Below are 19,590 nucleotides of genomic sequence, written 5' to 3' on the forward strand. Positions count from 1 at the left end.
TGATTGACAGCTTTCAAGCTTCCGCGTTCAAATAATATTTGATTAACCGCGTCTTTTCAATTCCTAATTCATTTTGTTTCCGTAAACAATTTGGTTTCACACCTAGTGGCGATAGATGGGAAGAGTGCTTGGGTTTGGTCATGGTGAGGGCGAATCTCCAAAGGGGTCGCAACCGGAGAAAAAACACAGATATAGTTTTGCGTGATTGCTTTAGTTGATTGAAAACTCACCCGGAAAAGCTACAAGCTTGGCTTTGGTGTCTTTTATTGGATTGTTTAAAATGGTGATCGGATACGCGACCAGATTTAGTTGCAAAGTTTCGTTTTGTTGCCACATTTGTATGTTATCAAACATCGCACTAATTGTCGAACAATCGCGCTGGCCAAAAGTATCGCTGTATAGAAGACCAAATATAACACATAGAAATAGTTAACTAGGCATTAATTCCCATAGCCCCTGTGGAACAAGGTATAAAATAATATCAATGACCCCAGCGGGAACTATTCGGGCCAAACACTAATCAATTCTTCCTTCTCAAACGTTTTTCAATCAGCAGACAACTCGAACGTTTGTCAACGCGAGGAAGAAGTTTAAGTAAAAGGGTTGCTACGTTTGCCGTTCGTTCGTAATACAACTTTCATTTAGCTTGGCTGTAGCATGGAGGTATCAGTTTAAACAAGGTTGAAAATGTAAATAGGATGCAGTCGCTTATTGCAGAAGTCGCTTGTAACGCGAGGGGGAAAGTAACAGACCGGGTTTAAGCGTAAAGGGAAATGAGCTAGGTAGTAGAAGTAATTTCGAATGCCTCGTTGTGTCTCATAATCTCGTAAATGCTTTGCTGCATTGTCCGCAAGCCTTTCAGATAGAAGAGTTTTTAATAGCGAGGCGTTTATCTTACTGCCTCACACCGGTCGTTGTGAAGGAGAAACTAACGTACAAAAATACGGTGTGAGTGACACCTCAACCAAGATAAATAATACGTGGTAATATACAACACTCATAGTTTAACTGAAAGTGGTTTTGGTAGAATCGGCCGAACGAAAGCAGCGGGGTTTATGTGAAAGAAACATGCGATGCGAGTGACAAGCTTATATTTTCCCATGGATTGTTGTCATTCAACAGCCGGCCAAGCAGTAGATCGGACAATAGGACGTTATTTACCAGTTTTATAATAACATAACTAGGTAGTCAAGATCTTTTGTTAGGAGACCGGTCCTTTTGTGGTTCGCTAACAATCAGTTAAGTAGGTTGTCTCAGCGCAGATTGAGAAAGGAAGGCCATTGTTCACCTCTGATAATGAGAAACGGACAAGGGGATGAAGTTAGTTATACCAGATGCAAAGGAAGTGGGGTTACTTCTTGAACCTCAGATAAGTTCCAAGTTATCTTCTGAATAGATCGATGTGCAGGCTGTCAGTCAGTGTTGACATAAACAACAGTTTCTTACGCAACTGAAGGTCATTGTTGTTTGCACTCAAGAAGCTGTAGGAAACTATTTAATATGGGGAATAACAGTACTTGTTAAATGTACTTAAAAAAAAAATGTTTGAATGATTATTAAACAAGAAGGTATTGTGCCTTTTTGGAGGGGTTTACCCAAGTATAAACCAGTCCCAATTGTCACTAGCATTTAAAAGTGTTAGGTTCCAATTATTTTCAGTGCTTTACTGAATTACAGTTAGCTTCAGTTAAAATATTGTTCTTTAGGTGAGTAATCAATCATGACGAAATTATTTTAATGTTTTTAATTACATTTGTTTTGTTTTTTGGTTGAAAAATGTTACTGAGTCTTACTTAAAATTGTAATATATGTATTTTGTAGATTTGATGCTGTGTTGTGGTAAGTTTCACGCAAGAGTCCTGTTTAATGTTTACATCTGGCGGTTTCAAGCCAGCCGTTGTTTGAAAACAAAGACCGCGTTCGAAACCAAACACCCGGAGCGATTGTGTCTTTGTTTGCGATCTGTCACTTCATTGTGACGTACACAAAGGAAGAAATGAAATTCAAGAAATGTTGCTCGATCCTAGTTTGCGCCCTAATATCGTTCCTGTTTGTGGTAAGCTTTGGGATAAAAAAGTAAAAATACAAATATATGTAAACTCCATAGTGTTAGTGAAATTTAAAACAAAGCACTCTGAGCTAATAATGCATCCGCACTTTGATTTAGGGCGTTTTAAAAGAAAAGAAAATGTCTGGGTCCCTAGTGTAAAGTAATACATGCGCTCTACAATATTTTTCATGTGCCAATGGACATTATAATCGTGTGCAAGTCCAGCGACAACATTTGTGACAATTTCTATCGTGTTTCGGACACTTTTAAAACTCAATACATTTCCACAGCTTTACGTCGTGTGGCCTCCGATCTACTTTACTTATGTGGAAACCTACCGGATATCATTCATCGTTCCTTTCATGCCGCTAGATGGCAGCGTATATATCCTTCTTAATTACGTCACAATGCCACTTTCATGGGCGATCTTTTGTTCCTCCCCAGCGCTCTTTCTTAAGAATATTTCTGTCCGCAAGAAGTCGCTCTTCATCGCTGTAAGTTTCCTGTAAAAAGTTTTTTTATTAAATTCTTGTTTGTTTGTTTCAGTGTTTTTAGGAAATACTTTTGTCCGAGTTTTGGTGTTTAGCTTATTTTTACGCAAATGATTTGTTTTGTGCAAATATTCTTTGCAAATCTTTGTCTATTTTTTTTCTCAACCAATTGATACTTCTCTAATTATAATTTTTTTAAATATATTTTTTACATCCAGATAACAATATGTAGCAGCCTGTTATTCGTCGTTACAACAACCACAGGGATTTTATTATACGTGGAGGTTTATCCTCGCTTAACCACGCAACTGCAGCAGAGCATCGTACAAAGTGTCAACGATGAAACCATGATGACGGCGTGGAACCAAACCCAGACTCAGGTAACAGTTAAAACATGATAACTGGAATACCATCATGTTATCAAGAAATGACCGCCAGTAACCTTAACAGATGGGATGTTGTGGGGTCATTGGAGAAACTGATTGGATAACAGCAGGTCTCTCTATCGCCCCTTGCGGAGGGTTTACACTCCCCTGTTTGAGTGCGGTTACAATCAGCTACAGTGTAATATGGGGAATGTCTGTATTGGGACAGGTATTATGATATAAGGCAATTGTGGCATTAAACTTATTGGTAAAATGTTATTTTAATACAAAAAGAAATTATTAAAAGTTTTTTTTTAATATTGCCCGTGTGTTTGGAAAATGGGTTAAACATTTTCTGCAGTTTAGTGATTTTATCATCAATTTATTGATGGTCATTAAACTTACTGTTAACGCGCAGATTTCCAGGGCTTCCCTGGGTTCATAAAAGCGAGATGCACATTTGGCGAACAAAAATTTCTAACGTTGAATTTGTGTGAAAAACCTGATGTAAATTTAATAGGCTTTCGTATTGTGGTCATTGATATACAACAAGTAAATATTTCATGCAGGGAGCGTCGGTGTTCGTGGCTGCGAAAGGAACATTCCCGAATCTTCACGTAGTTGATTGGGTTGTCACCACGTGGAAGAGATGCTGGCCCAGTAACCACAATACGTGACGTCAGTAGTTACACTGCAACGCCAACTAACGGACAAAGATCGGGGAATTCAGACACAGAAGGGGAAATTTACATCTGGTTTTGAATTTTTAAAACCGTGCTCAGAAAGACATTATTTATTCACAAGCAACAAACCCTGGGTATTTGTTGCTCAACGTGGTTTTTCCACAAACTTTATTTGATCCTTTTGTTTCACTGTGTCCGTTCAACAAAGTTCCTATACATTGCCAGTTACTCAGGATGTGTTAATGAGACCGTGTATGAAACGTACTTTACGTGAAGCATGTTAAGAAACGATATCACAAACATTGTTTAAAATCGTAACAGTGGCCATCTGTATGCAGCTTACACAATTCATATTACTGGCTCCACTTTGCTTATCATTGTTTAAAATCGTTTTATAAAGACCGTTTTGAAGTATTAAACTTATCTAAGTTGACTTTTTGTATCATATGGCTACACAGGCATCCCAAGCACAACCGCACACCAAGAATACAAAGATGAATTACACACACAAGTCAGATACGACAAACTTACCTAATCCAGGCTCTTTAATCAATTAAAATCCATTCCAAATATATACCTTGAAACATTCCAAACCAAACGAGTTTTCATTAACATGAGGGTCATTATCACAAGCTATGACTTTGCTTTTACAGTTCCTATTTTACATCATGTGCGAAGGCGTGAAAACTCCCGCCGAAAAGGAAAAAAACAAGAGACGTTGTTATACGTTATAGATAACAGAACACTGATAAGAGATGCACGTTTTAAATTTTAGCACAGTGTCGTCCATTAGATTTGTGTTTAATTTAATGGCTCGTGTCTCCGTGTGAATTGTTGCAGGAATGAACGAAATAGGTTGAGCGAATGTGGTGGGAGTGAACAATTCATTTGGTTTCACGGAACATCCATAAACTTGGCCGTTATTATCATGCAATGCCATCCTTCTTTATCTTAATTTTTTTACCTTGTACAACATTACGTAGCTTTGCATTTAGGTATCATGAACTATTTTTATTTACAGTTTTATCTGAATGGCCTTTCGTTAACAACAGCTTTATTACTTTCGAAGCATTAAAACAACATAACTAAACAAAATTGAAATGAAATCTACAACACAACCGTAAACAGTTGAAAAAAAAACCCTTCTGTAGGCTACTGTGAACTGTCTTTGAATTGTATTCTAAGTTTTAAATAAACTCTTTCTGTTACAACAACTTTATTACCGCCAAAGCACTGAAACATTTCTGCAAGTTGTAAATAACCAACTATTCTTTGTTGTGAAGAATCGTTTATTTGATCATTCATTTGGAATCATTGCACGACACAGTAATGGTAAAATCAAGTACGACAAACACAAGTGCTTTAAATATTCGAAGACATAAGTAGCATTCTGATGAGAAATCACAGGTGAAGCAAAATCAAACATTTCAACAATTTTTTACACATATTAAATGGATAGGTTCACATACAACAATCACAAACATTTCCGTGTTCGTGACGAGGTTAAAAAACAGAATTTTCGTAAACACGACATGAATAACTTTTCATAGCTTGGTAGCAATCCACATAGTTTTCCTGCAAACGACAGAAAAACGTTTTCCTAATGAACAATGCAGGATTCACCACTAAATTATGAAAATAACAATTGTAAACTGTTTGTAAATCATTCAAAGTACATAAGCTTAGGAAATACATCCACTGTTACGAAAGTGCACGAGCCATGCCCGCGTATGTAAGTTGAAATAGTTCTATGTTGTATAGATATTTCATCATTAAATGTTATATTATATCACGTTGAAATCCATTTCGTAAATATCTGATAGTACCCACACTAAAGCATAGTTGTGGAATATCTTAGTATTAGGATTAAACTCACAATTTCCACTGTGAGATCTGGCATCATTTCCTTCATATCTCTAAGTGACCGGAAAACATCAACTTTCTTCTCAACGTTGAACCGAGATATGAGATTCCATAAAGCACAAAATTCACCAGATCTCTTCAGACCGGTCCTGTTTAAACGAACAGAAAAAGATACCTCGCCTATATACATTATTGGTCTTATAAAATGATCATCTAAGTCAAATTCTTGCGAAAAAAATAGCGAAAATCGTGTCCTTTCAGTAATTTTACAACTACGGAAGTTTTTCTATCCAAACACATGTTGTGCTTGAATTTACCTGTCAAGAATCAAAATATCCCCCAATCTGTCACCACATCTGACTTCTTTAATCGACTGAAAAAACTCAAATAGTAATCTTGGATCTTTCAAGGTATCATCATCGTTCCAGGCACTGAATGCCAGTTGTTCAACTTCGTACTAAAAAACAAGAAATAAAAAGTGTTTCTAATTATGAAAGTCGCCTGGCAAGTTGTGCGCCAGTGTATCTTAACCATAATATAATATACTATACCCTCTCTAACCACTGAGTTACTGTAGTTCAGTTGAAAAAGCAGTGGGCCAAGGGACGCCAAACCTCATAGAGAACTTAAATATTTATACCTCGCTCTTAAATATTCGGAAAAGGGCTGCGATGCCAGTAAACCTTATTTCCAAATTTTATTTAGATTTAGTCCCGACAAAATTTAATTTCACGTTAACCTTCTCCATAAGATAGACAGACTCGATGTGAATGGTCGATCTGGTTTCTGTAACTGGTTCCAATGTTATTCCAATGTTACCATACCACACTTGCTGGTTCGCTTCCTTTGGCCACCATGCAATATCCTGATGTAAACATTTCACTATGTTTTAGTCAGAAAGATGACTATTCCAAGTTTCGAGGATGACAACCCAGTTTGTTTGGCTTTATTTACATTTACAGACAACATGCAGGATCTACATATGCTCGCAGTTACAACTAACATGGGGTTCGTGGAGCAACACAATGACTTGAGGTTTTCTTTCAATGATAACTTTCCAGAACATTCCACTGCAATCCTGAGTCTCTTTGCAGATAATTGCCCGGTCCTTGGAACGATGCAACTGCAATATGTTAATATTATAGAGTGAGTTTCGACCACAAAAGCAGCCAATTGAGGACTAACATACCTGAACAGTGTAAGCCCATTTAATATTCACTGAGGAAGTGTGATCTAGAAATAAAATTATATGAGAAAAACCTACCAAGCTCCAAATACAGTTCAAACATGAAAACCAAACCGTTGTAAAAATTACAAGCAACATTAAAAGTCGGTCAAGTTTTTGTAAACAACGTACAAGTGACAGTGTCTGTAGTTTCTATGGTGATCGGTGGGATCTCTTTGATGTCACAGAAGCGATTGAACTTTGAGAACTCCAATTTTATTGCGGGGCTCTCTTTTGAACTGCAACATATAAACACAAGATTTGGGAAAATTGAAACCGGCGCACTTCTTACAGATGGCCGTAGTATTTTGGGCAAAGATGTAAACCTTTAAACCCGCACGCAAATGGTTTGTTATTAGAAGCGAAAAACTCCACTTACTCTTCTGCTTCTTGGGCCATTGATGAGAATTCTTGCAGTGCATGATCAGTGTTGCCAAATATTAAAATTTCAGCCAACAGTTTATGGAGAAAAATATATTGAACCTGCAACGAACAGAGGCAGTCGTTTGCAATACAAGATGGATTTATTATTAATACAAGTTATCAAATCTATATACCAGATATTCAAACGCAACGCAAAACCTCACCGCTGTCTGAACCATCTCCATCCGTTGCTCCCTCATGTGGTAGACCACATGATAAACGTCAATAGTTTGTGTTTCATTCATTTGGTCGAACAAATAATCAAGTCCGATAAACGTTCCAGTTCGTCCAGCACCGGCACTGAAACAATGTATGATTTGAGGTGCATTTAAAAACACATACAGGAAGAAGAACACATAAATTATTAAAAAATGCAAACAGATTACTCTCTCAAGGTCACATATTTCTTTCCCACCTGCAATGTACAACGGCGGGAGAATTTTTAAAACTCCGCCTTTTCAAAAGTTCGTTTCTCACTTCCATGAAGAACCTCAACAATCCACTAGATGTCGCTGGAACGCCGTGATCGGGCCAAGCGGTGAAATGATATTGGATCAACTCCCTACGTTCCTGACAAACAAAAACCTCGTGTAAATAAGTTTGAAAGGAATTAAGCTTCACAGAAAACCTGTATCTCGAGTGAAAGTAAAGGTCACTCCCCTTTCATATTACCTTATTGTGAACGCAATATACAATAAATTACTCTTACCGAGGTGTAATCATCCGATGTATCTTCGATTCCAAACTTCCTTGTGACGTAAGAACCATAGTCTTTGACGTCACAAGGGAATACTTTGATGTTCCCGAACTGTTGATTGTTATCTGGATCTGGCCAGTATTTCTCACATTTGCTCTGTATTGAATAAATAAAGATATTTCCATTGTCGTCAAATTGAAGCTGGGTAAATGAATATTAAAATACAAACACTTTGAAATTTAACCAACTTTCTAACTTTGTGGGTTTCTAATTTAAGCGACTAAGCAAGTTTTTAACCAATAAAATATTGTAAAATATAAAGCACCTTATATTTCTCGACAAGGTTTGCCAACATGACGATCACTTTAACATTTTCACTCCAGATCATTGACCAGAAATCATCGAGGGTGTTTTCGGTTGGACCTTGGGTCGCAATCCATTTATCAGGTTTACCATAACCCTGTGAAGAGTTCAATATATCAATAAGAAATCTGTAAGAAACGATTACAAACGCACCTCAATCTTTGACGCATTAATGTAACCGTTTGGATTTCTCGGTGTACTGTTGAGGATAATTCTGTTGAAATCGTCTGAAGAGATGATAAGATTTAAAATATTGCATTGTATCTATTGTAACAATCATATTTACATGGCAGAATATTCTTGTAGCGATTCTTCTTCACATTTTCCGGATTTTTTCCATCATTTGTCTCCTCAAGAAATTTCATGCTGGTTTCTTTCACCCTCTGCATACGGTATGATGTAAATGAGCAAACTTATCGTGTGATGTTATGACTTACATTAAAATGTTGGGTTATTTTAGCGTGTTTCCTGTTAAAACTACTGGTAAAGAATTCTTCAAGTTGATCAACGGGAATAGGATTTGGATCCGAGTCCGCCGACGCTGTGAGAATATTTTCTGAAATCAATTAAAACCAGTTTGCAAAACATTCCACGTGGTGTGTTAAGTATCAGCAGCTGCTTATATGCTTGTAGGTAAACACCTTGGACCAAAGAAAATACGATAAAGTATAGAAAAACTAAATTCGACGCTTAAATCTCCATAGATGTCAGTGTGCGCATGTTCTGTTATTGTTGGTATAAAGATGCCTGCACTATTTTTCTGGTGTTATAACTGATGTTGCATCAGTGAGTTTTCCATGTAAGAATGAGAAGTTATTTGTACCATATACAGGTGTGTGCATCCTCACCTTTGTCAAGATCACTTAGTCTTCTCCTTTCTGTGTAATCTCCTCCAGGATACCAAGAGCGCATTTGGCGTCTAAGAATAGAACATTTCTTCCGCGCTTTGTAGGTGATTTACATACAAACTAAATAAAAACACTGCACACATACAAGCGTGCGGATATGAGAAGGAAACGAGGATTTTAGGTTGCTATATTTGTGCAATATATTACAACATCCCCGTCCATGTCTAATTTTATTATGCGTGGGTAAATCTGGAAACATAATCACATCACAACTACAGTGTGGTCCATACCATGAGAATTTTCCTTAATACGATAATGTACAAAGGATTTTTATTCATACTACAGGTCTTGAACATGTTGGCAAAATCATGAAAACTTGCCTTATGTAAACAACTGCTGCAATTATGATCACAAAAACAGAAGCAATTACAGGTCCAATAATCGCCCCAATGTGTGTTTGCAAAATACCATCTGTTGAAATAAACATGGTTTGTGCAAAAATGGGGGTCACAACGTCTTAATTATCAATATACACAAAATAATTCTGTAAAAGTTTCTTCACCTGCGACAGAATCGTCTACAGAGCAGCTCCCCTTGGCGTTGTAAACCATGCTTGGACATTCATCGGATGAAATGTTGTATGTTGCATTCACATAATCCCCCTTACTTAACTCAGTTACTAGTTGCAAGGGTGGAGTAAACCAGTGGTTGTCGACCTTTGTTTGGGTTTTAGTGAATGTTGTCACATTTAACTAAAAAAATGTTTGTTTACATCACAGATTTCAAAATTCTGAAGTACAAATAATTCTACCAACCGTTACTTTACTGATCGGAATTACAATTTGTTCGGGCACTAATGCATTAATTTCACATTTTCCACTTGGCGTTGTCTTCAAACTAACAATGTTTGACACTATGCTGGTCCGTGAAGATTTTTGTTTGAATGCAGAATTAAAATGAGTTGGAAATAATTTCACCTGAACACAAATACTTAAAATGTTGCAATATTTTTACACAATAAACAGTATTCACATTTACAATCCCACTACAATGTGTGTAACTAAACCTCCAACAGGGAATTTACAACATAGCGCATGAAAGAAAACCAAATTGGTTAAATTGCCAAAACTTAATACAAAACTTACATGGATAGTAAAGTTTGTGTTGGTTGGCAAATTTCCAAGTGTCGTGGAATATTCAAAGTTTTGTGTTGAATTCTGTTTTATCGATTTACTAAAATAAATCAGTTTATTGGCACTTAATGCTGATACGTTGTAAGTGATCGTTCCATTGTATTTTGTCCCATCTTTCCACTTTACAACAACTTTGTCATAAAAACAATTGCTTGTTTCAATAATCTCAACACCTGTTATGTAAGTATAGGTTCAGCAAGATTGAAAAGTAATAATTTAAAATTCATACCTGGAAATATGCACAAAAAGTCAAGATTTTCATAGCAACTCTTGTTTGCAATGTGGCCAATATGGTCAATGGCACTGCATTCAGATGAGTTTGCATCCAACAAGGTGTTGTTTATTGTATTATCAACACCTAAATTGCATGTGGGAAAAAATGTAATCATGAGGATTTTTATAACCTGACAGTAGTTTACCAAAATTGATTTTTATAACCTGACATAGCTAAATGGCAAGTAAAAAAAAACACACAAATAATCAATTTTGTTTGTTTGGAATCACTTTCATTAGCACAATATTCCTACCATCAAACCAGACACTATTGTTAAACTTATTCCACCATTTTCCCTTTAAGTTTGAATTATTGAGAAATGTCAGTGAAGGTAGAATTCCTCCTCTATGAATGCACTCCTGCAAGGCATCTGAGAGGTTTTTCTGTGATGTTCCCCAAGCATAATACATAGCATTGCTCTCATGTACATCTGCAAACATCATGATAACAAGTAAGATATGGAGGAAAATACATGATGATTTCAAACAATCTTACCAGAGTTCAACATAAATGATTTTGTGATGGAGGTTCCTACTTTATTTGTAGACCAACACTCTATTCTAGAATTTGGCGCAAATAAAGAAGCACTTCTTATAGACAATGTTGACGTTTTAGTTGTGCTTATACTAAATGATGATATTTCTGCTGGGTCATTGCTATTTCCTTCTATAATCTGGCCATTGATTCTCCATTTTACAACAGGTGTTGGATCGCCAACAAATGAACAATTAAACGTTTGTGATTGGCTAAACTCCATTGGTGAAGTAGAACCATTGTAAATTGGGCCAACTGCAACAAAAATTGTGCTAACCATATCTGGGAAGGGCATTGAAGAAACATAAGTTCTACACATTAAAATTAATAACTTCTATTGCCTAAATTTAGTTAAAACACAGTTTCATACTTGTTAGGTGAAGATAAAAGCTCAAAACCCACCATAGATTTGCAATATTTTTGTAACACTTGTGCCTGTTTCATTTTGACGTGTTTGAATTGCATGGCAAACATATTGACCAAGATCATTTAAAAAAACTGTTTTAAAAAACAATGTAGAAGTAGCTTTGAATTGTGTTGAATTGAGGATTGTTTGATAAATGTGAGTATTCTGTGTGCTGGAAATATTGCTGCCATTTCTGAAAATATATTTTCTTTAAAATTTTACACTGTGCATGCAGAAAAATAAAAAAAAAACAATGTGATTCCTCAAAAAATATTAGTGTAGAAAGTAAAATGTGACAAACCTGCTCCAATACACATAAGGGACTGGAAAACCAAATGAAGTGCATGTTACATTTGTCCCTCTATCTTTCACAGTTACCTCACTGCTGCTCAGAGATATGTTGAGTGCAACTGTAAAGGGTAATCATTGCAGACATGAGCACAAGTTTACCAAAGATCTACAACTTCGAAATTGCTGAGGTTTTGATTTGAAGGATATTTGCTTTAACACATGTTGTAAAGGAAAAAAAATATATCTTGACAACACAACTACTAAATTATTCCAAACCAAAAAAACAAGGTTTCTGGACAATTATACATTTTATAGGTTCAATTAAAATACTTAAACACACCTTCAATTAAAACTGTTACATTGGATTGGATGTTGTAAACATTACTTGCCACACATTCATATTTTCCCGCATAGAAGATACTTTTGTAAGAAAAATTTAGTACAGCTGTCACTTTGTAAACGTTTTCCACAACAACTTCTTGGTTCACTGGTGAAGATGAACTGGTAGCAACATTACTTCCATTTCTAAACATGTTTATTTTGGTGATAACACTATGGTACTATAGCAGTAAGTTTCCAAGCTAACCATAGTGTGTTTTACTGTGGTTCATCTTGGGTAGTTTGTAAATAGTTTGGTCCCTAATGTATTGAATGCCACTGTAATGTGGAATAGTCTATATGTGGCTAATTAACCAATAAGACCATCGCCAGTCACTAGCTGCACTGCTTTGACCTGATAGGTCGAAAAATTGTGCACACAAAGTATTTCACAAACAAATCTTAAAAAACGATAAGAAACAGAAAGAAGAAATTGTAACTGTACAAAATAAGTTGCTGTAATCCAATATGAATTACCTGATCCAGTTAAGAGTGGGTGTAGGAAATCCATAAGAAACACACTCAACTGTAAACACCTCATTGTATTTATTAACCAATATCTTGTGTGTTGAAATCGAGATGTTTGCAGCAACTATTGTAAAGAATGCACATTACAACCACACAAGGTTACATACAAACCACAATCTCACCTTGAACTTGAATATTTTCATACAAAATCAATCCACCACCAAGGTTACTGTTAACTTGGCATGTGTAATTTCCACTTTCATTAATACATTGAAATATAATATTCAGGTTCCTGACATGTTTATGAACTATGTCAAAACTTTCCAAAGATATTCTTTGATTAGTTCCATTCTCTGAACCGATTTGTTTACCGTTTCTGAAATACAGTTGTCTGTTGTCCAAGAAAGTTCCATTTAAATGTTTTCTTACCTAAACCAATTTGGAATTTTTCTTGGAAATCCAAATGATGAGCATTCAAACATTGTTGGTTTTTCAAATGTAACAACTTTAATTTTTGTTGAGGTGCTAATATTTGTTGCAACTTACAAAACATAATGTCAGCAATTAATACAAAAATGTCCATGTTCACAACATGATAAAAGTTTACTGCAACTTAACAGAAAATATTGGTACAAGCATTATTGTAAGACTTCCTTTGATCATAAACATTGGAATTTATAATATACATTTTTGTAGTAAGAATGCCATTCAAGAATATTTCTTTTTAAATGCTTGTAAAACTGCACAAATAAACTTTCATGTAGTAAAAATAATTTTCCCACCTTGGACTTGTATTGAACTGTTTGCATCACTTCCACCAGCAACATTACTTGAAACTTTACATGTATAAATATCTGCATCTTCAATATATTGATATTTAACATCAAGTTCTCTCACAGCTTTGTTGAGTGAAAGTGAGTTTAATTTTGGTTTTTGGTAAATATTTGTAGAACTCAACTCTTCAAGACTATTTTCACCTCTAGAAACATATACAGTGTGTTTCAATTACCACAAAACAAGCACATATACATTTTGCACTGTTAACAAACCTGAACCATGATATTTGAGGTATAGGAAAACCATATGATGTGCATGTGAATATTTGTTTGTCTCCAGGAGTAAAAAAATGTGAAGATGGAGATGTGCTGATGTTTGCCGCAACTGTGGCAAAGGCTTTTGTTAGGACAAAAAAACTAACACACACCAATACTTACCATGAACTTGTACGTTACTGCTTAGAGTTGGTCCACCATCTGTTCTTATGGTGGTGCAAGAATAATTTCCAGCCTCACTAATATTGCTTAGTTTAACATAAAGTTTTCTGGTTATATTTCTATCAGTTTTGACTACAGTAGTTTGGTAAATTCCATCATTTGATGAAGTGCTTATATTCACTCCATTTCTGCGCAAGTAAATGAGTTTAATATATAATCTTTATTTTGAGAAAAAAAGGAATCATATTCTTCAAAAACACCGACTACCTTTTCCAAATGAGATCTTTAATCTTCAGACTGAGATAAGAATTACCAGTACAAGAAAAATTTTGGGTTTCAGCTATTACAAAAACTAGGGACTTTGGATGCGTAGTAATACTTACAGCACCTGATTAACAAAAAAGACTTAATAAGTTAGAGTATTGCATTTATTTATTACAATATACCAGTGGTTCTTAAACTTTTTTGTGTGTGACACACTTGGAAAGATTTGCAGGGCTTGCGAAGCAGATTTGCAGCGCAACCATTTGTTGTCATTTTTACACTTCAGTTGTAGTGACCTTACTAAACACCAATAAACTTCCAATTTTTCTTTGTTTGAATTACCAACTGTGAACCATGACGCACCAGGTGTCATGACAAAAGCTTGAGAACCACTGCATTTTACTATTAGGGTTCAAACAACAACCTAACAAAGCATCAAACAAGCATTTATTTATCTTACCTTTAACTTGTATGTTACTTGTTTTATCACTTCCACCAGCAACATTACTTGAAACTTTACATGTATATTGTCCAGCCTCACTAATATCTTGAAGTGTGACATAAAGTTTTCTTTCTACTTTGTTTTGTGATGGTGTTGTTACTTGTGATGTTAGGTGAATATTTTTACTGGAACTTAAACTAACTCCATTTCTGCAAAAAAAACACAATTTACATACTGATAGTTAGGGCATTTGCATTTCTAAAAAGCATTAAAACATAAAAAATAAATTAATACCCATTTGCCAACTTTAAAATTAATAATAACAAAACAGTTCAATGCATGATTAAACTCATATTACCATACCTCATCCATAATATTTGAGGTGTGGGATAACCATATGAAGTACATATGAATATTTGTTGACTTGCAGATGTGAAAACATGAGAGGTTGGAGATGTGCTGATGTTTGCCTGAACTGTGCAATTTTTAAAAAGGTTAAGCAATTCAATAAATTGCATAAATTGTAAAACAAAAAAAAGAAAGTTTACCTTGAACTTGTATGTTACTTGTTTTATCACTTCCACCAGCAACATTACTTGAAACTTTACATGTGTATTGTCCAGCCTCACTAATATCTTGAAGTGTAACATAAAGTTTTCTTTCTACTTTGTATGTTGCTACTTGTGATGTTTGGTGAATATTTCCACTGGAACTTACACGAACTCCATTTCTGTTAAGGAATTTTCATAAACCAGTGTAATTAGGCATAACAAGGTTTAAAATTTTTTTCACACTGAAGCATTTTTATAAAAACAACATATCGAAAATGAAACAAGATCCTGGTCACCTGTAAAAGGATGTACATTATTTGTTTTTTTGTATGTCCATAGACAATGTTGAAAAAAGATGCAGTAAATTTGTAAAGCTTTCAACATGGACCACTACAACACTTTTACAGTTTATATAAGCAATATTTTAAGTGTTTTTGGTAATGATGTATGTAAACAAACCTAGAGAATAACCCTCAAGTATAGGTAATAAGGAAGTCTATCTTTGCTTACAGGACACACACTTTAACATCACTCAGGTTGACAGATTATTTAAATGCATTTTTCACTTTAATACGTGTCTATTACACTAAGAAATGAAGGGTAACCTTGCAACAATTTGTTGTATGCACACAAGGAAAATACTTTGAAGGAATATAATAATTGCTGCACAATTGCACAGCCAGGCAATGAATATTCTTCTACCTCTGCCATGTTATTTGAGGTGTTGGAAATCCATATGAAGTACATGTAAATATTTTCTGCACACCAACTGTGGTTACTTTCAACACAGGGGTTACGGTAATGTCTGCGGCAACTGAAAGAAAAGTCAAATATTTTGAAATATTGGATACTTTGATGTTGCTAATCTTACCTTGAACTTGTATGTTGCTTGTTTTATCACTTCCACCAGCAACATTACTTGAAACTTTACATGTATATTGTCCAGCCTCAGTAATATCTTGAAGTGTAACATAAAGTTTTCTTTCTACTTTGTATTGTGATGATGTTGTCACTTGTGTTGTTTGGTGGATATTTCCACTGGAACTTAAACTGACTCCATTTCTACAAACACATCAATTTTTTTGTGTTGATTTTTTAAGTTGACGAGCTGCTCTGATCACATTCGATTGGACTAGTCATGACTAAGTAAATGTTTAATATTTGCTTAAAACATTTCGAAAGAAAAAACTAATTATGGACGAATAAATCATATTCTGGCAACACATTGAATTTTGCAGACAATAGATGGTATTTAAAAGTGGTCGTGAAAAATGTGGTCAACTTTGGAGTGACATACTTAATTAACACATCAGGTTTTGCATTTAACTTTGGAATCATGTCTCACCCCATCCATGTTATTTGAGGTATAGGGTAACCATTTGAAGTACATGTAAAAATTAGTTGATGATGTAATGTAGCAACATGTAAAGATGGAGAGGTTTGAATGCTTGCATCAACTATAAATGGTTACAAGTAAGAAAATGTCATCATTGCCACAAAATAAAATCAGTTTTGCAATTTAAAAGTTTTTCGGAGGCTTTTGTCATTTTATGTACATTTTTATTACTGCAATAAAATGTATATCATCTCACCATTAACAGTTAATGTACTGTCAGTATTTCCACCACCGTTCCAGTTTGTTGCTCTACACACATATTGTCCCCCATCACTTCCTACAGTGCTATGTTGTATGTAGAGAATTGACCGAGAAGTGTAAGAATCAACATAATTGTTGGTACTTTGGTAAATGTTGGATGATGATGATGTGGCAACTTGGTTAGTTTCTCTGTAACAGATAAACTCATAGAACTTGTTATAACAAGGTAAGGATTGTTACCTGAACCATCTTGCTTGTGGGTTTGAGTAACCAGTTGCTGTACAAGTTACTTGTTGAGTTGAACTGGAAGTTACCACTATTGATGTTGTTGATAATATTGTTTTGACTGAGAAACACAAAAAAACATTTTTCATGAACAAAAGTCTCCATATAAACAAAAATGTTAATTTTCAGTTTAATCAAACTAATCATTACTCAAATGAACATAGACACTGATTGTGGTAAAATACCTGGAATCGGTTACCTACCAGTAACTAATTTTTTGGGGCAAAAAATAGCAGGACTGTAACAGTTAAGTTGCCAACATTTTTACACACAATAACTATATTTTATATTTAGTAATATTAATCTTTCAGTTAAAAGTTTTGAAATCCTCATCAGGGGTTTGTAACTGGTCTGGGAAATAAATGATAAACTAATGCGTTATTACATCTGGGTAACGTAAGGCTCCTCAGGCAAAATAGAAAAACTAGTTCGGACGACGTAATATGCCTGGCAGCATCAGCAACAAACTATTATTACATCTATATATATACCGTAGAATCATGTAAGATAAACCCCTCACAAAAAAATGTTTTGTTATTTTTACCTGCAACCACAAAAGAGCCCAATCAAAAAAAAGAACATTTACCAAGAAATAGCAATAAATTCAGTTTAATTTGGTGGGTATCCTTCATTAATCTGCCAACCTACTATTTATACAAAAAGGCAAACTTACAAACGAGGTGGCCATCTTACCTTAGAAACAACATGGCACAAAAAACAAATTTATTACTATCTCTGACATAACATTCTTGAAATAAGTTGCCTTGTAAATTATGTTATTAGTTTTTAAGTGCACAAACATTAAAATGACATATCAGCGCGTATAAAATCCAAAAACAATTTTATTTTATTTGTTCTCTGTGCAGTGGAACAATAGAAACAACATGGCGAAATTTAGTGTTAAATGTACCGCTATTTATTTATTAACTCAACTAAATGTTAAAAAGGGGACATCTTGCCTCAGTTTACTATAGTTGTTACCTTGTTTGAGTTGACCGGTGGCCGATATAGAACATGATGTTGCAGAACTTTCACCACTGATTGTGATTGAATTAGAACTTGAAGGCATTGTGACAGTATAAGTATGACTTGTTCCAGTAAAACCACTTGTAATTAAGGTTTTGCTTCCACCATTAAACTTGTAGTATAGATCAAGTGGTTGTATGTATGTGTGGGATATTGATATTATGATAGTAAACTGTTGCCCTGGTACATCACTGTATGTTGGTTTGTCCAAAGAAATTACAATGTCACCTTAATGAGAACATTTATACTTTAACTTATGATTGAAGACAAATAAAAGAATGTATTTTTTAGTGCTTTTGTTTCACCTAGTAGGCTATGTTTATTTGCTTTTTTATCAATCATTCAATAAAAACAATTTTATTAAAATGTTTGGAGACTAAGAAAAAATACTTACTCTTTTGTGCACAAATGTAATAACGTTTGACATCACATTGAAGATCTCGCCATGTCCAAATATGAACCCCGCTTTTGTATAATCCATAAAATGTCATGCAATCTCCACCATTCGATGGGGTGTTTGTTCTGTGGGTAGCATCAGTAAACCAATTTGCAAATCCAGTGTTGGTCCAAGTACCTTAAAAAGGAATAGTTTCACAGTAACCAATTGGTAGTAAAGTCAATCACAACTCCAATCTTTGATGTTACAGCAATAGGACCATTTGCTAATCAAAACTCTATATATCTGGTACAATAATCACAGAAACTAATATGGTGCCACATAGAAGCAATGATTGTATTTTTAGCATGTGTTCAATGTTTGTTCCTATAGTTTCAGTTTTTTTTATACCGAACATTAATTATTCAGCTGGATAAAACATCAATACACACCTCCAGTTATATTGGCATAAACAGTTCCATTTTGCCATTGAAATTGATTCCCCACTTTATGACCTCCAGTATAAGCAGCTGTGAAAACATACATTAAGTACAACAGATAAACTCAGTACATGTCAGGGTTTACTAATTGGCGAGCCAGTGCCCCATCCATTTCCAATCTTCCCATTTGCTTGTGTCACAAGTTGGTTGTGAGTTTCTTCATCAGGAATGCTTGTCAGTTCCCCACCCCCATTTGCACAAGCTGTTTGAGCATTTGTATATGTTGCAGTTGTAGTTGAAAGAACATAATAATGACATAGTGTGCCATCTACAACAATATACTGTTAAAAAACATATTGATGTAATACCAATATTTAGCAAAATTTTGGAAACATTAACATATTTATGATCAAAAAGTCAAAAAATTACTCTTATCTTTACATTATGCGGAACTTACCACACATAGAAACAAAAGCAAATGCCAATGCAAAGAAAATATGTCTGCGCATAGTTGGTAAACTACAAAGGCATTCCAGCCAAACTGTGCATATCTGCTATTGTATATGCCAACTAATGTTTTTTAGGAAGCAGTCTTTGAACAAAAGCCTATTTTTGTTTCCACCTACATTTTCTCCCACTATGTGGCAACACAACATGAGCTTCTTGTGGGTTGTCATCATTATAAATACATCAACTGTGTGCTCTCTTTGAGAGTTACAGATCATGTAAATGTTATTCTTCTTTTAAATATGAGGGACTACTAGTCCTGGCACAAGCTCACAAAAGTTGACAAGTAAAACAAAAAAACAACATCTATAAAAGAATAACAGTTTGGTTGTTGCA

General features: G+C 34.9%; 2 protein-coding genes across 2 annotated transcripts; one reads left to right on the forward strand and one right to left on the reverse strand.

Moving 5' to 3' along the window:
- The first annotated feature begins 1,351 nt into the window (after nt 1-1,351).
- LOC145911799 (uncharacterized) lies at nt 1,352-4,016 on the forward strand. The gene is made up of 6 exons (XM_082999237.1): nt 1,352-1,706; nt 1,822-2,056; nt 2,341-2,544; nt 2,760-2,921; nt 2,992-3,135; nt 3,476-4,016. The coding sequence occupies exons 2-6, from the start codon at nt 1,997-1,999 to the stop codon at nt 3,581-3,583; spliced, it is 678 nt and encodes a 225-aa protein (XP_082855363.1). The 5' UTR covers nt 1,352-1,706; nt 1,822-1,996; the 3' UTR covers nt 3,584-4,016.
- An 898-nt stretch (nt 4,017-4,914) lies between these two features.
- Nucleotides 4,915-19,297, reverse strand: LOC145910696 (uncharacterized). Its single transcript, XM_082997891.1, has 36 exons — nt 19,205-19,297; nt 18,893-19,075; nt 18,760-18,837; nt 18,326-18,505; nt 17,887-18,159; nt 16,861-16,966; nt 16,616-16,809; nt 14,836-14,947; nt 14,491-14,681; nt 14,034-14,154; nt 13,767-13,954; nt 11,717-11,825; nt 11,412-11,608; nt 10,971-11,264; nt 10,729-10,905; nt 10,431-10,559; nt 10,154-10,374; nt 9,824-9,985; nt 9,571-9,760; nt 9,389-9,479; nt 9,009-9,079; nt 8,598-8,716; nt 8,447-8,543; nt 8,314-8,387; nt 8,123-8,257; nt 7,810-7,953; nt 7,516-7,670; nt 7,265-7,400; nt 7,057-7,160; nt 6,810-6,916; nt 6,642-6,685; nt 6,456-6,575; nt 6,192-6,317; nt 5,770-5,909; nt 5,466-5,601; nt 4,915-5,164 (listed from the first exon to the last, which is right to left on the reverse strand). The coding sequence occupies exons 1-36, from the start codon at nt 19,209-19,211 to the stop codon at nt 5,093-5,095; spliced, it is 4,983 nt and encodes a 1,660-aa protein (XP_082854017.1). The 5' UTR covers nt 19,212-19,297; the 3' UTR covers nt 4,915-5,092.
- Between the last annotated feature and the right edge of the window lie 293 nt (nt 19,298-19,590).

Source organism: Ascidia mentula, chromosome 8, assembly GCF_947561715.1.
Source record: "Ascidia mentula chromosome 8, kaAscMent1.1, whole genome shotgun sequence".
In the NCBI taxonomy this organism is placed as follows: Eukaryota; Metazoa; Chordata; class Ascidiacea; order Phlebobranchia; family Ascidiidae; genus Ascidia; species Ascidia mentula.